Source organism: Podarcis bocagei (assembly GCF_964188305.1).
Source record: "Podarcis bocagei genome assembly, chromosome: 8".
NCBI lineage: Eukaryota > Metazoa > Chordata > Lepidosauria > Squamata > Lacertidae > Podarcis > Podarcis bocagei.
In genome coordinates this window covers 43,436,587-43,453,872 of record NC_138133.1, presented here as the reverse complement: position 1 = coordinate 43,453,872, position 17,286 = coordinate 43,436,587, and the positions used below count along the sequence as shown (strand labels likewise).

Here is a 17,286-nt window from a genome sequence, read left to right as displayed (position 1 = left end):
CAGTTGTTACGTCCATAATGAACAGATTTTTCCCACCCTGCCCTTTGTGCGCAATATGGGGCTGTAATTGAGTTCATATTTTTCACCCAACCTTTCAGCTGTAATTAATATTTTATTATATCAGATTTTATCACTAAATAGGCTAGCAGCAAGATATTGTGCCACACGGAGGAGTTTTTTTAAGGCACTAGTGACTTGCTGATGCCAAGCCACTTTTTGTAATGACTTATGGTTGAGAGAACACAAAGCACATTTATGGTACCCAGCTAATATTCCAAAGCAATTTATGACTGATCTTATCTAGATCACAGCCAGAGCAAGAAAAATTAATGTTACAGAAACTGAATATTCATCACTGAAATCTAGCATATGTGGCACATTACAAAAAAAAATGCTGTTTTCTCATTATTGCTTTTTATGAGCAAAGTCTGGTTAGGTCAGGTGACTTTTCTGTAATAGGGTATCCAAGCTTTTCAAAGTGACATGAACCGTGAACACCTATCTAGTATGCCAAATTTAATGGAAACAATTACTGCTTCGCATACATTCAGGTTTGAACTTAATGCATTTGTTTCACTAAAATGCTTGTTGGTTCTGTTCGTCTATAGTCTATAGTCTAGTTTTCATGATGCAAAATAATCTAGAATATAAATTTTAAAGAATATTGACACAGGCGGGAAGTACTGATTTCATTGGGCAACATCCAGTGGTGTCTGCTTGCATGTGCATTGGAAATCTGCTTGTTTAACATACATGCAGTTTCTCTTCTGCCCCCTCCCAGCCCTCCTTATGTGTCCCCAAAATCTGCTCCAGGGGGTCCCCCAAATCTTCCAAAGCAGATTTGGGATGTGAACATGCCTAGAGGGCTGCAGGAGAAAGGAGAGATAAGAGAAGCACCAGTGCATGAGCAGATGCCCACTTGCAATATATTGGATCTCACCCACTGGCCTAAATTTAGTGACAATTGATTTCCTTAATAATCAACCCATTGTAACTCAGTTCAGACATAACTGACAGGTTCAAAAGAGGAACTAATTCCTTTTCTTCACCCTGCACTGAATAAGTGATTGATACAGAAATGAAAATGTTACCGTTTCTGTTTCCCTTTAAATAGACAAAAAGTTTTAAAGTACTAATATTTATAATTTCCACAGCAATCCTGAGTAGCATGACACAAATCGCAACTGTCAGGTCTATTGCAGCATGCCTTGGCAGATTTTGACTAGTTAACGGAAGCCGAGGGTTTCTATGCTAGGACATTGGTCCATAATATGTTCAGAAGGGTGCTGCAGCACGCTTTGAAAGGCAGAACTGTTATATTTTCATAGGCTGGGCAAATGAATTATTGCCACATTATTTGACATTATAATGTAGGTACTGGATTGTGCCACTGAAAATCATTTTTTCTTGTATTTTGCTAAAACCTAGCATTCAGAAGAGATGTGCAGTGGCAAATATATGCAGCTTTTGAAGCTCCCCAGGCTCTTCTGCAATCAAGATATCATATAAATAAACAAGCATTTTCCCTCCCTGGAGAAGTGAATAATTGGTCTCACTCTCGTAGAAACGCCCTTCTGGCAGCGTGCGGGGGGAAATACCTCCACCTTCCAGTGATGATCCACTCTCCTTTATAGGAGAACCATAGGGATTTCCTGTCTGTATGCATAGGAATGCTAAGGAAAGGCTTTGCTTGGATCTCTTTTTGGCAGAAAATCCCCTTTGTAAATAGTGACTTTTAAATCTTTGAAAATATTCATGTGAAACAGTTGGGCAGTCACAAAGAAGCTTAAGGGTTGCATGTAAAAAGTAGATGCCATCCCTGCACTCTCCCTCCCTCTGGACTAGGACTCTGAAAATAAATCTTATCCTAGCTACTTGAGAGTTTGTATTGGGCATTTATCTCTAGAGGCTGAAATTAAGCCATCTTTTATTTCCTCCTCCTGAAAGGCTACATGGGCATTTCTCCTTAGCTTTATTTGTGGAGTCGGTCTTTCTGTAGTCAACTAGAGGGGGAAATATTTTGGCCTCCTCGTCTCTGCTTGCCCTGTTTCAGAGATTTATAGTGCCCAGAGTTTGAATAAAGAGCATCAGCTTAATTTCAGTTGCTGCTGAATATATTACAATGCAGCTAAGAAAAAGAGCTGCAACGGATAGTACTTGCAGCATATAAGCTTTTGAAGAGTGCAAATCCTAGTTTGCAGATATACTTATTGCTGGCAACTTGTAGTAAAAAAAATAATCTGTGTTTTGAAGCCCTCAGGTAATGATTATTATGGAGTCTTCCCAATTCTCTACAACTAAAATGTAATACCTAGTTTTTGGAATGTAAGTATTCCAATAAATGGCTTCAGGATGCACAAAGACAAAATGTCTTCAAGTCACAACAGCAGTCAAAACAACTCAGGCTCCCTCCACACAGGTTTTTGACAGTGTGTGTATTCAGCAACAACCACATACACTTTCAGTGTATGTTTTTAACAGTTATGTTCTGCTCCTCTTCCTGCTTCAGAAATGTTCTATTCTGCCACATTATTGACTATGCGCTGTCCTCCTTTGACTCTGCCCTATCCTTTGTTTGCCTTCCTCTTCATCTGATTTTATTTTTTCATCAGGGGAAGTTAGTTGTGCTATGATGGCATACCACCACTTGTGGTCTTTAGATTGAGTCATGGTTCCATATCGCCCTGCCTGGTATTCAGCAAGATTGAGCTGCAATTTGCAGAGCATTCAAAAGGAGCACAGAACCACACACTTCCCTCTCTGGTAAAAAGAGGTATTATCTAGAGTTTGTGGGGACTTTTCACCTTGTCCCGTTCCAATTCCCACTCCCAACCCCACATGTGTTGGAAAGCAGTGCTTGGAATCCTGCATTGGAGTCTTTTCTCTCCCCCAACCCTATTACCTGTCAATGTTCCTGGTTGCAACAGGTATTCACACCATTACTGTCCATTGCTGCCTGGAAGGTGGTTCTGCTGTGATGCTATGCCTGCTCCTGGTCCCATATAATGACTCCCAGAGAAACCTGGAGAGGGAGAAAAGTGAGACAGGCAGACAGGTGGAGAAAAGCACACACTCTGCCCCATCTTTTCCAAACCGACAAATTGCTACTTCTAGTCCAAGTGAGTTGATAAAATGGATTAACAAGGCCAGGCTTGAATAAGCAGAAGTCTCACAAGGGAAGACAGAGAGAAACTTACCATAGGCAGCCTTTCTCTGGCTTTTAAGGTTGCCATACTTACCGGGGGGCGGGGGGAATCAAGAGACTGCTGGGATGAAAGCTGCATTACCGGACTTAACTAGAAAAAAGTTGACACTAAAAAGATAAACAGCACAATCCATCAGGAAATTGTCCTTCTCAAGCCTCACTGAAGTCATAGCAGTGCAAGACCTTACGTTGCAGTCTTCCCATTAAGGTCACCTGGACTTTCGCAGGAGAATGCCCCACTGGATTGTGCCCAAAGAATCCTATAGTACCTTAAATGTCTGATCAGTCTATTGTGGCAAGAGCTTTTATAAATAAAAGCCTACTTCATTAGATTTGTGAGCTAGAAGGAAGATTTTTTTTTAAAGCAAAGGAACGCAATGAGACCTAAGGACAGCACAAATGCAAACGAGACTTCATTATTTATGTTGCATGAGACATGGCAGGTGATCTGTGTTTGTTGCAAACCAAATGTGATTTTGCAAAAGCATTTGTTTCGTTGATCTGTTATTTGGGCATATTCTACCTTAGTGTGGGCTTTATTTCACATTTTAGTTAAAATGCAAAAGGTTAGGCTAATAGGCACAATGTAACTTTAGACAATGGGAAGATATGGTTAACACACAGCAGGAATATTGAGATCTGGATCGGTGATGGGTTTTATCAAGCTTAAACCTAAAGATTTCTTTCTGGCTGGTGCTATATTATTATATATTACCAGGAAGCATTTCCAGCAGTGAGATTTACAGAAGGGTTTTAGATTATGACTGTAATTCAAAGGATCTTATAAATGTCATTAGCAAGATGATCTCATTTATACACATTTAAAACATATAACTCATAAAATGCTGTCAGGTTATAGTTGACCCAGGTACTTACAACGTGTTAATTTACATCAAGAAGAGAGTCCTGTGTGGAAATGGGGCAGTAGACAGGATTTAGCCATTTTTCATTACCACTTGGACTTTGATAAAGGGGAACAGAAAAGAGCTTTGTGACCTTTTGGTGCTTAAATTATTAAAGAGAAAATAGGTTTGAGGTCTGGTTGCTCACAAATCTAATTTGTCTTTTAGAGTAAAGATTAAAAGATATTTGGGGTTTGAAATTGCTCTAGTCAACTAGGTTCTTTCTTTAATGTGTCAAAGGAAGAATTCAAGCATTTAGAATGAGGTGTATATGGGGTATTGTGTGTAGAATAACTAGTATGAGCTGTTCAGGATAAAACGCCCTGAAAGCCAATTGTATTTCAGTAATTTGAAAGACGCATTATGAATGGATTCTACATGTGTAATTAAGATCAGCTTTCAGTCAGGTTAATAAAATAACTGGACTTGTTATTAGAGCTTGTTGGAGTAAGAATTGTGCATTTGATTTTATTCTCTTGGTTGCTAGATTGGCAACTGTGGATTTTATCCAAAAGCAGTTAGTAGCAAGTAATTTGTTGGAGGTCAGTACAGTTGCCTATATTTTGCAATGGAGACAAATAGCAACTATATCGGAGCAAAGCTATTTTACCCTGGGCTAAATGTGGAAATGTGTAATAGGCAGAGATTAACAGGACAATTCTATACTCCCATTTACACTGGTGAACTCTTACGTTGTCACAATGCTGATACAGTCATACCTCGGGTTGAAGTTGCTTCAGGTTGAGCGTTTTCGGGTTGCACTCCGCGGTGACCCAGAAGTAACAGAACACGTTACTTCTCGGTTTCGCCGCATGCGCAGACGCTCAAAATGACGTCATGCGCAGAAGCGGTGAATCGCGGCACGCACAGACGCAGGTTGCGTTCGCTTCAGGATGCGAACGGGGCTCCGGAACGGATCCCATTTGTATCCAGAGGTACTTAACCGTATAACATATACGTATAACATATACGTATAACATATACATATACAGCAAAACATATAACCCTAACTTCTAACAAAGAAGTTATGTTGTTTAACATCTTTATAAATGGCTTGAATTGAGGAGTGATCATCAAATTTCCAGATAACACCAAACTGGGATGGGTAGCCAATGCTGCAGAAGACAGAATCAGAATTCAGTATGGCCTTAACTAACCTTTGTTAGTTTGGGCCCAAACTAACAAAATGAATTTCAATAGGGACAAATATAAGGTTCTACCCTTGGCCAGGAAGAACCAGCTCCAAAAATATAAGATGGGGGACAACTAGGGGGGCTTGGTAGACCACAAGCAGCAGCAAAAAAAAGCTAATGCTATTCTAAGGTGGATCAACAGAAGTATAGTGTCCCAATAAAGGGAAGTCATGGTCCCGTTCTATTCTGCCTTGGTCATACCACACCTGGAGTACTCTGGACACCACAATTTAAGAAGAGTATTGACAAGCTGGAATGTGTGAAAAGGAGGTTGACTGAGATGATCAAGGATCTAGAAACAAAGTATTTAGTTTTAGGCTGCATAAAAATAGACCTCTGCACAAATATGTGAACATTTAGCAAATGTGAGCACTATTTCAGATCTTCAGCGCTCTCCCGTGATTGCAGAAATCGATTTGCAGCAGGAAAGCAGATTGGTTTTCATTTATTGCTGAAATGTTCATGATTTCAGTTCTTCAAATGCACTGTGAGCAGAACATGCGAGAGTTGTTTTTTCTCATTCCAGTTTTAACATCTGGTATATTGTTAACAGTTGAGCAAAGTGCTTACAAGCTACAGTGCAGGAGTTCCTTTTCAGGTTACCAATTGATAACCTTGAGCTATTTATTTTGGCTTCCAGAAAGTATGCTGTGTTTCTAGATAACTAACTAGTTGCAGTCAAACTTTTTAAAAAGGACCATGTTGATTAAAATATTAAAGGGCCCATAAACAATCATAAGCTTAGTTATTAATTGATCAGATCAGGTCCGCTTATTTTTATCTAGTCATCAAACCATCACAAAACCAAAGTTTAACATAATATCAATTTAGAAAAAAATAACTGAAACCCAAATATACAGCTTAAACATAAAAATCCCACTTTGCTGCAACACCAAGAAAGAATTAGACAAATAATTATGTGTGGACAGGGTGAATAAATGATTACCGTATTTTGCGCCCCATAAGACGCTCCGGCCCATAAGACGCACCTAGTTTTTGGGGGGGGAAATAAAGGGAAAAAATTATTTCCCCCCCAGGCGCGGGGCTGGGGCAGCCCGAGCTTCCCCCGACCCCAGCCCCCAAACAGGCAGCTCTCTGCAAGCCGTGGGAGCCCAGCGGTGGTTCCCGCTGCTTGAGGAGAGATCCGCGAAGCCTGCACGTGCTGGGATCAGCGCTTGCAGGCTTCGGGATGCCTGCAACTCTCCCCAAGCAGTGGGAACGTTCCCGCTGCTTGGGGAGAGATCCGCGAAGCCTGCGCGTGCTGGGATCAGCGCTTGCAGGCTTCGGGATGCCTGCAACTCTCCCCAAGCAGTGGGAACGTTCCCGCTGCTTGGGGAGAGATCCGCGAAGCCTGCGCGTGCTGGGATCAGCGCGCGCAGGCTTCGGGGTGCCTGCAACTCTCCCCAAGCAGTGGGAACGTTCCCGCTGCTTGGGGAGAGATCCGCGAAGCCTGCGCGTGCTGGGATCAGCGCGCGCAGGCTTCGGGATGCCTGCAACTCTCCCCAAGCAGTGGGAACGTTCCCGCTGCTTGGGGAGAGATCCGCGAAGCCTGCGCGTGCTGGGATCAGCGCGCGCAGGCTTCGGGATGCCTGCAACTCTCCCCAAGCAGTGGGAACGTTCCCGCTGCTTGGGGAGAGATCCGCGAAGCCTGCGCGTGCTGGGACCAGTGCGCGCAGGCTTCGGGATGCCTGCAACTCTCCCCAAGCAGTGGGAACGTTCCCGCTGCTTGGGGAGAGATCCGCGAAGCCTGCGCGTGCTGGGATCAGCCCGCGCAGGCTTCGGGATGCCTGCAACTCTCCCCAAGCAGTGGGAACGTTCCCGCTGCTTGGGGAGAGATCCGCGAAGCCTGCGCGTGCTGGGATCAGCGCGCGCAGGCTTCGGGATGCCTGCAACTCTCCCCAAGCAGTGGGAACGTTCCCGCTGCTTGGGGAGAGATCCGCGAAGCCTGCGCGTGCTGGGATCAGCGCGCGCAGGCTTCGGGATGCCTGCAACTCTCCCCAAGCAGTGGGAACGTTCCCGCTGCTTGGGGAGAGATCCGCGAAGCCTGCGCGTGCTGGGACCAGTGCGCGCAGGCTTCGGGATGCCTGCAACTCTCCCCAAGCAGTGGGAACGTTCCCGCTGCTTGGGGAGAGATCCGCGAAGCCTGCGCGTGTTGGGATCAGCCCGCGCAGGCTTCGGGATGCCTGCAACTCTCCCCAAGCAGTGGGAACGTTCCCGCTGCTTGGGGAGAGATCCGCGAAGCCTGCGCGTGCTGGGATCAGCGCGCGCAGGCTTCGGGATGCCTGCAACTCTCCCCAAGCAGTGGGAACGTTCCCGCTGCTTGGGGAGAGATCCGCGAAGCCTGCGCGTGCTGGGATCAGCGCGCGCAGGCTTCGGGATGCCTGCAACTCTCCCCAAGCAGTGGGAACGTTCCCGCTGCTTGGGGAGAGATCCGCGAAGCCTGCGCGTGCTGGGATCAGCGCGCGCAGGCTTCGGGATGCCTGCAACTCTCCCCAAGCAGTGGGAACGTTCCCGCTGCTTGGGGAGAGATCCGCGAAGCCTGCGCGTGCTGGGACCAGCGCGCGCAGGCTTCGGGATGCCTGCAACTCTCCCCAAGCAGTGGGAACGTTCCCGCTGCTTGGGGAGAGATCCGCGAAGCCTGCGCGTGCTGGGACCAGCGCGCGCAGGCTTCGGGATGCCTGCAACTCTCCCCAAGCAGTGGGAACGTTCCCGCTGCTTGGGGAGAGATCCGCGAAGCCTGCGCGTGCTGGGATCAGCGCGCGCAGGCTTCGGGATGCCTGCAACTCTCCCCAAGCAGTGGGAACGTTCCCGCTGCTTGGGGAGAGATCCGCGAAGCCTGCGCGTGCTGGGATCAGCGCGCGCAGGCTTCGGGATGCCTGCAACTCTCCCCAAGCAGTGGGAACGTTCCCGCTGCTTGGGGAGAGATCCGCGAAGCCTGCGCGTGCTGGGATCAGCGCGCGCGGGCTTCGGGATGCCTGCAACTCTCCCCAAGCAGTGGGAACGTTCCCGCTGCTTGGGGAGAGATCCGCGAAGCCTGCGCGTGCTGGGATCAGCGCGCGCGGGCTTCGGGATGCCTGCAACTCTCCCCAAGCAGTGGGAACGTTCCCGCTGCTTGGGGAGAGATCCGCGAAGCCTGCGCGTGCTGGGACCAGTGCGCGCAGGCTTCGGGATGCCTGCAACTCTCCCCAAGCAGTGGGAACGTTCCCGCTGCTTGGGGAGAGATCCGCGAAGCCTGCGCGTGCTGGGATCAGCGCGCGCAGGCTTCGGGATGCCTGCAACTCTCCCCAAGCAGTGGGAACGTTCCCGCTGCTTGGGGAGAGATCCGCGAAGCCTGCGCGTGCTGGGATCAGCGCGCGCAGGCTTCGGGATGCCTGCAACTCTCCCCAAGCAGTGGGAACGTTCCCGCTGCTTGGGGAGAGATCCGCGAAGCCTGCGCGTGCTGGGATCAGCGCGCGCAGGCTTCGGGATGCCTGCAACTCTCCCCAAGCAGTGGGAACGTTCCCGCTGCTTGGGGAGAGATCCGCGAAGCCTGCGCGTGCTGGGACCAGCGCGCGCAGGCTTCGGGATGCCTGCAACTCTCCCCAAGCAGTGGGAACGTTCCCGCTGCTTGGGGAGAGATCCGCGAAGCCTGCGCGTGCTGGGACCAGCGCGCGCAGGCTTCGGGATGCCTGCAACTCTCCCCAAGCAGTGGGAACGTTCCCGCTGCTTGGGGAGAGATCCGCGAAGCCTGCGCGTGCTGGGATCAGCGCGCGCAGGCTTCGGGATGCCTGCAACTCTCCCCAAGCAGTGGGAACGTTCCCGCTGCTTGGGGAGAGATCCGCGAAGCCTGCGCGTGCTGGGATCAGCGCGCGCAGGCTTCGGGATGCCTGCAACTCTCCCCAAGCAGTGGGAACGTTCCCGCTGCTTGGGGAGGGATCCGCGAAGCCTGCGCGTGCTGGGATCAGCGCGCGCAGGCTTCGGGATGCCTGCAACTCTCCCCAAGCAGTGGGAACGTTCCCGCTGCTTGGGGAGAGATCCGCGAAGCCTGCGCGTGCTGGGATCAGCGCTTGCAGGCTTCGGGATGCCTGCAACTCTCCCCAAGCAGTGGGAACGTTCCCGCTGCTTGGGGAGAGATCCGCGAAGCCTGCACGTGCTGGGATCAGCGCTTGCAGGCTTCGGGATGCCGGCAACTCTCCCCAAGCAGTGGGAACGTTCCCGCTGCTTGGGGAGAGATCCGCGAAGCCTGCACGTGCTGGGATCAGCGCTTGCAGGCTTCGGGATGCCTGCAACTCTCCCCAAGCAGTGGGAACGTTCCCGCTGCTTGGGGAGAGATCCGCGAAGCCTGCACGTGCTGGGATCAGCGCTTGCAGGCTTCGGGATGCCGGCAACTCTCCCCAAGCAGTGGGAACGTTCCCGCTGCTTGGGGAGAGATCCGCGAAGCCTGCACGTGCTGGGATCAGCGCTTGCAGGCTTCGGGATGCCTGCAACTCTCCCCAAGCAGTGGGAACGTTCCCGCTGCTTGGGGAGAGATCCGTGAAGCCTGCACGTGCTGGGATCAGCGCTTGCAGGCTTCGGGATGCCTGCAACTCTCCCCAAGCAGTGGGAATGTTCCCGCTGCTTGGGGAGAGATCCGCGAAGCCTGCACGTGCTGGGATCAGCGCTTGCAGGCTTCGGGATGCCGGCAACTCTCCCCAAGCAGTGGGAACGTTCCCGCTGCTTGGGGAGAGATCCGCGAAGCCTGCACGTGCTGGGATCAGCGCTTGCAGGCTTCGGGATGCCGGCAACTCTCCCCAAGCAGTGGGAACGTTCCCGCTGCTTGAGGAGAGGTCCGCGAAGCCTGGAGAGCGAGAGGGGTCGGTGCGCACCTACCGCTCTCGCTCTCCAGGCTTCAGCGAAAGCCTGCATTCGCCCCATAAGACGCACCCACATTTCCCCTTCATTTTTGGAGGGGGAAAAGTGCGTCTTATAGGGCGAAAAATACGGTATATATTTGTTCCCAGCCCAAGAACTGAGGAAAATGTCTCCCTCTTTGCTGCGTGAACATTTATAATTAAAGTCCAACCTGCAACATAGACCCACTGTCCTAAGGGCACCCACAATGCCACCAGACCTCATGCTATGGGTGATGACTCGAGTACCCTTACTCCCATAATTCCTCAGGATGACTGAGAATTAAATTATTATCTTTTCCTTACTTACCTTCATAATGCAAATCAACAAAAACTGTGTTAAACTGTGAAGTAGGGGAAAATAGGGAGTCCCAAGTGTCAGTCATGGATCCACCCAAATTATTATTCAGTGCCATAAAAGGCAGCTAGCTAAAGCCCATACTAAAAAGGGAGGGAGGGGTGCTGCAAAGGCAAATGGGAGGGAATAGAAGAGGCGGAACAGCCTTAAATACCAGGCTAATCTGATCCCTCTCAATGGTCATCCCAAGTCTCTTTCCCCTAGGAGAGGGTAGGGCAAACTTGACCCCATAAAGAACGGGAACACAATTCCCTGGCAGTTCACAACATGCACATTTTGAAACAGTTACTAACAAGTAAGTCTCTTAGACCAGCTCACTACTGCAGTATTCCTCTTATTTATTATTTTCCTGTGAATTTGACCGTCATACCATTTCATTCAAACAAGACAAATGGCGTAAAGTAGAGTATTTATAGCCTCGTACCTACTCTCTGTTCACAAAAATATGTGTTGCACCTTTTATTACCAATGAAACTTATATTTCTTACCTGGGAGTACTCAAAGGACATATTTCTAACCAGTTTATCTATGAAATGCTTTAACAACTTTATGGTGTATACCATTTCCTTCTGTGTATTTAAAAAGGAAGAGACATGTACTTTATAGATGCAGTTCTTGAATGATAACTTTATTTCACTCTGTTCCTTGCTTTCAAACATAACATATTTTATCGTAAATACTGGGTTATGTGATTCAAAATTACATTTTGCATACTCTAAATTAACCCAGCATTATTTTTTTGTCTTTTCTTTCTCCTCTTCCACCCTCTCCTCCTTTTCATTTTTCATTTTTTTAGTGTCTACCAAATAGTGGTTGAGGAAGAGCGTCCTCGCAGAACCAAGAAAACAACTGAAATCCTGAAATGCTATCCAGTACCAATCCACTTCCAGAATGCTTCACTTTTGAACTCTCAGTATTATTTTGCAGCCGAGTTCCCGGCCAACAGTATTCAGTCTTCTCAGACTTTTACAATTGGTGACAACAAAACCTACAGTGGCTTCTGGAACACTCCTCTTCTCCCTCATAAAAGCTATAGTATTTATTTTCAAGCTGCCAGCAGAGCCAATGGGGTAAGTTTTAGGACGTTGGTTTGAAGCGATATTCATGTGTGAATAGACCACAGGTTGTCTAATTTTGGTGCCAAATAGACAATGGAAAAAAGAAATTGAATGTTTTTCTTTGCATAGTTCTGTATTGGCCAGGCCAGTCATTCTTGGGAGGGAAATGGAGCCAGTGGGAGGAAGCACATATTTCTGTCAATGGTTAAGAGCCTAGGCAATCATTCCTTACAAAATTACTGTCATTCTGTCCTCTTTTCGATCATGCTGCTCCTATTAAATGATTTTCACTTTTATACTTGGCTTATTCTGCTGCATTATATTAGCTTGCATTGGCTTGTGCGCCCATTTTCAGTCTTGATTGCCCTGACTTAAGACACAAGCCTTTTCTCTCTCTCTCTCTCTCTCTCTCTCTCTCTTAAAGAGTTTAAAAGAAATGTTGATGGAGCCAAAGTGAAAAGTGCATAAAAGGTCCAGCCTTTGCAGGTCGCTTTTAATCCAGCTTCTACATTCTAGAATTGTTTTCCATTTCAGGACAGACCTACCCCGAGCCCTTCAACTCTTGATAAGCTTTGGCTGTCTCCCCTGACAGCAGGGAAATGTTTTCTGCCAAATAACATAATGGCCCCTCTTTTACAGTGCACTGACAGTGCAGAAATGTGAAACACCATTGATTTTTGTTTGCTTTCTTACATTGTCTAGCATGTTGCTTGGAACTGTGTAGCTGACTGTAAAGAAAAGAAAATATCCCAAGGTCAATGTGTTGTAAAAGGAGGGGTGTGTGGAAAGTACACATATCATGTCTAATAACATCTCATTCATCTTCTAGGTTAATATTAAGTGAAGTATTGATGTTACATGCCCAAGTGCATTTTCCTTTGGTTGTCCATAGCAGGGAAATACATTGACTAGTGTAGGAGGCTATTAAGCTTGAAACCAAACATGTAAAAGTTGGTACTGATTTTAGATCTTGGCAGTATTTTAAGCAGAAGCAATGTATTATATTCTTGCTGTGGATGTAAACTAGCAAATGACCTTTTCTTTCTTTATCTGGCATAGGAAACAAAAATTGACTGCGTCAGAGTGGCCACAAAAGGTATGCTTCCATTGTGTCTTCTTAGCCTTAAATCTGTCAAATTGTGTATCATAATATACATGGCTAAATACACATATCCAATTCTGCCATTTTAACAATATTTTTAAGTATTATTTATTTAAGTATAAGAGTAAGACTATGAATGGCTGAGTTTGGCTGACCTAATTTAAAAAGGTGGTGAAAGCCTAATTTCCACTCACATTTCAATTGTCCAGCAAAAGTTTAAAAATAATTGGGAGTTTTCACATTTTTTGGTGCAGAGTAGCTATGCCTATTGGTTCTCCTAAACATTGATATAGTAGGTTGAGAAAACAATAATTATTTGTCATCCCTGTTGCTCACTCTAGGATTGCAAGAGGTTTGCTTCAGCTTCCTCTCTCAATAAGGCCGTCAGTGGTTGAAGCACAAAATTTATGGTGGTCTGATGACCTCCATTTGTGACTGTGATATAACTGTTGGGCTGTTGTAATGAATTGTATATTAGGATTGTTCGAAAGTTTCATATGTGAAATGTGATAGTCCATCTGCTTACATGGGTGGGGTGTTGGGAACACATTACACTTGTGCTTCCCTACAGTGACTTCCTGTATTTTTTCAAGTATGATTCAAGGTGAATTGTTTAAAAGAGGAAGTTCTACTTTTGAAGCCTTTCATGGCTTGAGCCTTAGGTACCTAAGAAATGACTTCCTTTCATGTCCTCCAATGCAGTTTCCAAGCTCAGTTTCTTTCATCTGCATTCCCAGTATGACTAAGAAGTGTACAGGCACAGAGACATTATTTGTCATTGCACCCTATTTTGAAATTCCAGTAATCTTGAGTTTCAACAGAGGTCAAACCTGATCACATTCAGGAGTTTCATGATTCAGGAAGCTAATCCAAGTCTTCATCCCCTGATTTTGTGGGGCTGAATTGTGAAATGAAATACTTTTTTTCATATTTTTAAAAAATAATTTCTTAAGTGAAGAAGAACTACCCACCACTAGTGTGGATTAGTTTCTTAAAAGAAGCTGGAAATATTTGACACAAAGCTTGATTACCACATCAATAAGAAACATAAAGTTGGATCTAGACCTACCATTCCTTAAATGGAAGCTTTCCTTCCATTTGCAGAAGGGAGTTGCATCCACAGAGATTCCTGCTTTACCAACTGGATGTTCCCACTGGTGGAAGGAGACAATCCCCACCACCACCTACAGCACCCAGCAAGCTCCAAACATAGGGGCCTACAGAGAACAAAGAGGCAAAAATTGTCTCCTTGTGTTCTGCGCATAGGAGTGTCCATGAGAGTTCCATTCTGTGCAAATTGTTGCAACCAATTATTTTAAGCAAACTTTGTAAATGAAGTCTTATGTTCAAAGATACTATAGTCTTATCAACCTCTTCATGCAAAGAGTATTCTCTTATCAGCATGATTATATTGCATCACCTCATTTTTAAAAGAATAATATAGGTAACTATTTATTATTGGATGTTCTGCATGATGAATAAACATCCAATAGTCTACATACTGCTAGTTGTTTACTATAAAGCGTTACATCACCTCTACATCTTACCAGTTATGTTTCTTCAATCAGTATATCATTCCTAGCCAAGCAGAATTTTGTCTAACTATTGTTCTGGCACTTTAAAAATTAAAATAAAATAAAGAGGAAGAATCTGGTCCAATTTATTATATAAGGCTACACTGGTTTAATAACATCACATGGCAATCTGTGGTTTAAATATTTAAAGATTATTCTGCCATTTATTTCACTTATTTGATTGGATTAATTTTTTTACTTATTACATTTGGAAAAAAAGATCATATTTTCTGCAATGTGGTAGCTACCATAGCAACAGATGACATCAGACTAGCCTCTTAGGAGAAAGGAAAGAAGGAAATTCAGCTTTTTATTTAAATATGCAAGTTCATTTTATGTTGTGAAAGCATATTTGCCCACACTTCATAAAATCTCTGGGAAAACCATAGTATTATCAGAGACACCCAACCTGTGAGTTACTGGAAATAAGTGCTCTAAGCTGCATGTCAGGATTAAAAAGCTGCAAAACTTTCTAGGGAATCTTCTACAAATGATTATTACTAACACTGATACCTTTATGAAGATATCCAGTAGATATATCAATTTAACTAACTGCTAAATATCTAGATCAGGCATAGGCAAACTCGGCCCTCCAGATGTTTTGACACTACAATTCCCATCACCCCTGACCACTGGTTAATTGGATTAAAAAGGCCACAAATTTATTGATTTTCAGATGTAGGCAAACCTTGGCATAGGCAATGGGCATGTATCCCTCTCAGCCCCCTGACGGTAAACTGAGGGATGACAGGGCCTGGCTGGGTTGAAGGGTCCATCCCAAAACACATGTTTACACAAATGGGCCAACCCAAATGCTAGGGGAAGCTCTGTGGCCCGCTGACCAGCTGCTTCTGACTGTGCATAAATATCCCAGGGAGACGCACAGACTTAAAATGGTGTCAGAGACCTGCTTTGGGTGCCCCAATGGTAAGAAGCATTGAAATACAAGTTGTATCTCAGATTATCAAATATTTGCATATTTGTAAAAACAAAACAAAAAACCCCCCACCAAGTCTAGTGGCTCTCATATCAACAAAGAGACAAGTGAAGGTTTCTAGATTAGTAAATAGGGATTCAGTGTGTAGTAAGGCAGGTAGCAAGTGATGCCAAATGTGAAAACAGCAGCTTGTCTGGAAGCTGCTCTGACGGACAGATGGAATATAGCAGAACCCACCTTTCAGGTGTTCCTAAGGAGGCAGTTATAAGTGGTACTGCATTCTCCACACCTCCCAGTTGCAGTGTTGTAATTGATGGTTGTGCCTACTAAGCAGCCCAGGTTTGAAAGCATCTCCATCTCTTGTTGAAAGTGAGCATTTGTCAATCTTAATTAGTGAGCTGTATTGTTATATCACAGGTTGAATTTGAGAAAGTCAGAAATAAAAGTATTGGAATCAAGAGACAATTCACCAGTTGAGCTTTCTACACACAAACTCTGGTATTAGCTTTCTTTGCTTTCTGGTTAGCAGCTGACTCCCAAGTTGAGAGAGGTGTTTATTATGTAGAGCAGCACAAGGACAATGATGACAATTAAAGTGAGTCAACAATTGGAAAGTGTTTATTTGAATGTGCAAATAATTTAATGTTTATAACCACTAATTTCAGTGCCAGTGCCCATTTCTATATCTCTTCATAGTTTCCTACTGAGGCAGTCAATCATGCAACAAAAGGGTAGACAAATGGACAGGAAAAAATCCCACTCATTAAATATATTATGAGGGATAGATACCTTTGCAACCACCAGAAATACAGTTGCTGTGTGAGCTAGAGTGTATCTGAAGACGTACACCTCTGTAAACCTCTACTTTGTAACTTGCATAGTCTGAACAACCTGACCCCTAAATTGTTATGGGTATGCTGAGCAGCATACAAGATTTTTCCAAGCATCAAAAGGAAGTGTGTAGACTTAAACTGGAGATGAGCAGGTGGAAACGTCAGACATGCCCTCTGCCCTCTCATCTTCCCATGTTGATCAGGAAGGTCTAAAGGGCACTTGGAAAGTGTTGATCACCTTTCCTACCTGGACAGTTATATTTCCACAAGAGCCAACATCAGTGACGAAATCCAAGCATCTACTGAGCTCTGCAAGTGCAGCTTTCTCTCGATTGAAGCTCAGAGTGTTTGAGGATAGGGACATTCGCAGGAAAACCAAAATGCTTGTTTACAAAGCTATTGTACTACCAACTTTACTATACGCTTGTGAAACATGAACTACTTATAAATGCCATCTCCAACTCCTTGAAAGTTTCTATCAGTTGTGTCTCCAAAAAATTTTACACGTCACTTGGGAAGGCAGGTGAACTAATGCCAGTGTACTGGAAGAAGCAAAGATCACCAGTGTTGAAGCAATGATTCTTCAACATCAACTTTGTTGGACTGGTCATGTTGTTTGGATGTCTTGATTATCGTCTTCCAAAGTAACTACTCTATTCCCAGACTCTCTCAAGACAATTTTTTAAAAAATGTAACATAAGCACTGATAACTGGGAAACACTGGCCTGCAAGCGCTCCAACTGGAGACCAGCCTTTACCAAAGGTGTCATGGGCGTAAAGGAGAAACATGCTGCAAACCCTCACCGTGATCAACTCCCGCCTGGAAACCTTATGTTCCCACTGTGGAAGGGCGTATGGATCTAGAATTGGCCTCCACAGTCACTTACAGACTCACTGTTAAGACTGTGTTCATGGAAGACAATCTTACTCGACTATGAGTAATCGCCAAAGAAGAAAGGGCACTTAATGAAAGGCATCCAATGAGACCTTTCCAGCCTTGCTGTGAGAGAAATGCAGTGAGGCAGCATTTGAGAGTTTGGAAAGGCATGTTACAAAGTGATATTGCCAGGAATACAATAGTGTCAAAGGTGTGTGGAATTGGGCTCCAAAGAAACCAACCTGTTTTCCAATTTTATTTTATTTTATTGGAAATTAGCTTCGTTTGCTGAGCGCAGCTGAGGGGCATTTGTGTTTTCCAGTCAGTAGTTTTCATACTTACTTATCAATGTTCAAACAGAAAGGTGATGTCTAAGCTA

General features: G+C 45.3%; 1 protein-coding gene across 4 annotated transcripts in view; it reads left to right on the top strand.

Moving 5' to 3' along the window:
* The window catches only part of PTPRM (protein tyrosine phosphatase receptor type M), a 407,502-nt gene that overhangs the window by 239,329 nt on the left and 150,887 nt on the right, over positions 1–17,286 (top strand). For all 4 annotated transcript variants that reach the window (XM_081205534.1, XM_081205536.1, XM_081205535.1 and 1 more), the window contains exons 12-13: positions 11,323–11,596; positions 12,644–12,680. In XM_081205534.1, the coding sequence (XP_081061660.1) occupies positions 11,323–11,596; positions 12,644–12,680 (311 nt within the window). The remainder of the gene's footprint in view (positions 1–11,322; positions 11,597–12,643; positions 12,681–17,286) is intronic.